The 2,761-nt window shown below is 39.6% G+C and overlaps 1 protein-coding gene across 2 annotated transcripts in view; it reads right to left on the bottom strand.

Moving 5' to 3' along the window:
- Positions 1 to 1,713: 1,713 nt before the first annotated feature.
- The window catches only part of LOC101863349 (DNA polymerase beta), a 24,040-nt gene continuing 22,992 nt past the window's right edge, over positions 1,714 to 2,761 (bottom strand). For both annotated transcript variants that reach the window (XM_005100240.3, XM_005100239.3), the window contains exon 14: positions 1,714 to 2,177. In XM_005100240.3, the coding sequence (XP_005100297.1) occupies positions 2,083 to 2,177 (95 nt within the window). In that variant the 3' untranslated portion in view covers positions 1,714 to 2,082. The remainder of the gene's footprint in view (positions 2,178 to 2,761) is intronic.

The raw sequence follows: 2,761 nt of genomic DNA, 5'->3' as shown, positions 1-2,761 counted from the left end.
CCGGGTTATAAAAGCGAAAGTAGATCTTGAGCGTGTCCAAGTCTGAATTCAAAATCGATACTACGCCGAGTTTAGTTGAAATAACGTGCGTGAGTCGTTTACTAGATTCGGCATAGATGCTTTAGAAAAGAGCGTTCCAAGTTCCTGTTGATAAAAAGTTCAATCGGTGCTTCCATGCAAAAGAAATTGCAGAACTTTCTACATTTTTTTATCAGAATCGGATGCAACAGATGCAACGACAAAAAAATCAAAATACTGGCGATCGAAATCGGGAAAATCGGGATCCTTGAGATTTGGGGCAAAAAATCGGGATATCCCGATTAAATCGGGATGAGTGGCAGGTCTGTATACAGATGTCCTACATTCTGGACAAGACGTGCTGGGCCCACCAGCTTTCCACATTCTGTCAACTGTCCCACCCACAAGCTCACACTGCTCTCACCTCTTTTCTTCTCTACAAGAACTTGACCAAACACCAAACACGATAACAGCATCCAACAAAACTTGGACAAATGCGGGAAAAAACACCTGGCTCTATAAATTTATATTTGCAAAAACTGTTGGAAATGTTCTTACTTCATTCAATCGAGAGTGTTCTAAATTTTACATCTCATTAATTGGAATCGCCCCAAACTCTTGTTACAACATTTTCGTCAATATCTGTAGGTAGCGTAAACACGGCCTCGCGGGCACTCCCGACCGCGTGGTATCGGTAAAATCGGGTTAATTCCGATCGCTGTTTCTTTGCTCTTTCGCTATAAAACACCAAATGCCGTACACCTTGTAAAAGTTCAGCTTCTCCTCGTTACAATGGTGTAAGTTGTTTATATGTCCGATTATTAGGAGCTGGAGAACCGCCGGCGAAAGCGAAGCCCCTCGCGGTCAGAATGCGAGGTCGGCCGGTTGAAAAATTGACACGCGTGCATTCAAATGCTTCGCGGAACGAGGGATGATTAAATACCGTCTTTTCATTGGCGGAGAACTGTAGAGCTTTAAACGGGCTTTCCCGTGATATAAGTTTAGCCTTTGGCGTCTTTATAGAAAGCTTTTAAAAATACCGTCCAAATGTTTAAAGATCACTTTTTACACAAAATATGTAAAATACCGGCATATAAAAAGTATTAATTAAAAGATCAGTTCATTTTCTATTAGAATAAAGTAATTAAATTGGAATTATCTTACATCAATCCTTCCGCGAGACTCAGAAAGCATGTGACCCCGCACGCGGGGTACACTACAGTATAGAGCCGACTCGCTCGCCGCGGGGGCCGGTGCAACGCCGGCCGGGTCAACGCTCGGCGTTTTTGTCGAAATAACGACAGATCATCGTGTTTGAGGTGATAAAGAACTGATTTGTAAAGATCTCACAGTCTTGAAAAAAAATTATGTTCCATATCTTTGTTATAGTGATTGTACTCTGTTAATGTGGAGATGTTTAGTGCACTTGTTACTTTTTTATTGTCTGTCAAACATGGGGTTGCAGCCAGTGACTGACTTTAACAAATTTGATCAAATTTTAAACAACTACAATTTTCTTAAAAATTGACGGAGAGGTTAAAGAATGGTACCAGAATGCTCAGTGGATATAGGCCTTTCAAATGGGTAAGATAAATTTGGCATACAGCTAGTTTGAAAATTTAGTTTCTGGTACCTAATATCTGATCCATCTGATTTGTCATTTGCTTGTTCTTGCTCAAATCCATTGTTATTTTCTTTTTCAAATTCAATTGTGATGCTTTTCAACAAGTCGAGACATCTTCGATCAGCTCTAATACTAAACAAAAACTACTGGTCCAAAAAGTGTTTCTGTATCAAACGGAAAAATAAACATTTTTCAATAACTATGTAAAACTATAAATCTCAGCCCCAGAGTCCCTTGATGAGACTTCATTTCTAAAGACATCTTGTTGGAACGGAGCGATTCCAGGCAAGTCAGGGTGGAGCGTGCATGGAAATTCTCTGGCGATCCCCGGCGAGTTAGGGTGTAATGTGTTAAATAACTTTACAGTTACTTATTACAGTATTGAGGGAAGCATTGAACCCATCCCATATGGAACAGTTTTTCTTTGCTCTCTTTGCCTACTAAGCTATTCTTTCTTTAGGTTCCTTGTACTTCATTCCGATGTAGTCGAAAATATCTTCCTCACTCTCCACTGGCAAAGGTTCTCCAGGCACTCCTGGAAAATAAAAAGCAGAAAAAAATAATTCAATATATGTATTACTTGCAAAAATCATCTTTCTTAGTCCACTCTAAATTCTAATAAACCACAAGTTACTACAGGTGATTAAAAAAAGAAACAGCAGCAGTAAGGAAAAACCCGAGACTTACAGAGTTTTAAAAATTCTCCTCCTTACTGCCAGCAATTTGTCATTACTTGTAATAGTTTACAGCTAAAGTAACCCGTTATACACAAAAATTCCTGAGCTGCGCAGGGGGCGTGATTTTATTCTGAATCTAGATCCGTTTGCTGGAATGCTTTTTCTCAAAGGCATGAATATGCTCTGAAAACCTACACTAATTCAGTGAGGATTCAAAACACCTGCAATCTTTAAAATCACTTGCTTGATCCTAAAGGTAGCCCTAGAGAGCACCCACTTTCCCCTATACATGGCTGATTTTCCAACAACGCAGAGTCCCTTGCCTTTTAAGCAACCACAGACTGTTTTCAGGGCTGTGATTAGTCTGTCCTCAGAGAAATTTGCATTTGAAAATAGCAAAAGTTGCAAAAAGTCGCAAGAAAAATTAGCAAAAGTTGCAAGA

The sequence above is a fragment of the Aplysia californica genome, unplaced genomic scaffold (genome assembly GCF_000002075.1).
Source record: "Aplysia californica isolate F4 #8 unplaced genomic scaffold, AplCal3.0 scaffold00241, whole genome shotgun sequence".
Lineage (NCBI taxonomy): Eukaryota > Metazoa > Mollusca > Gastropoda > Aplysiida > Aplysiidae > Aplysia > Aplysia californica.
This window is presented reverse-complemented; position numbering and strand designations above follow the sequence as displayed.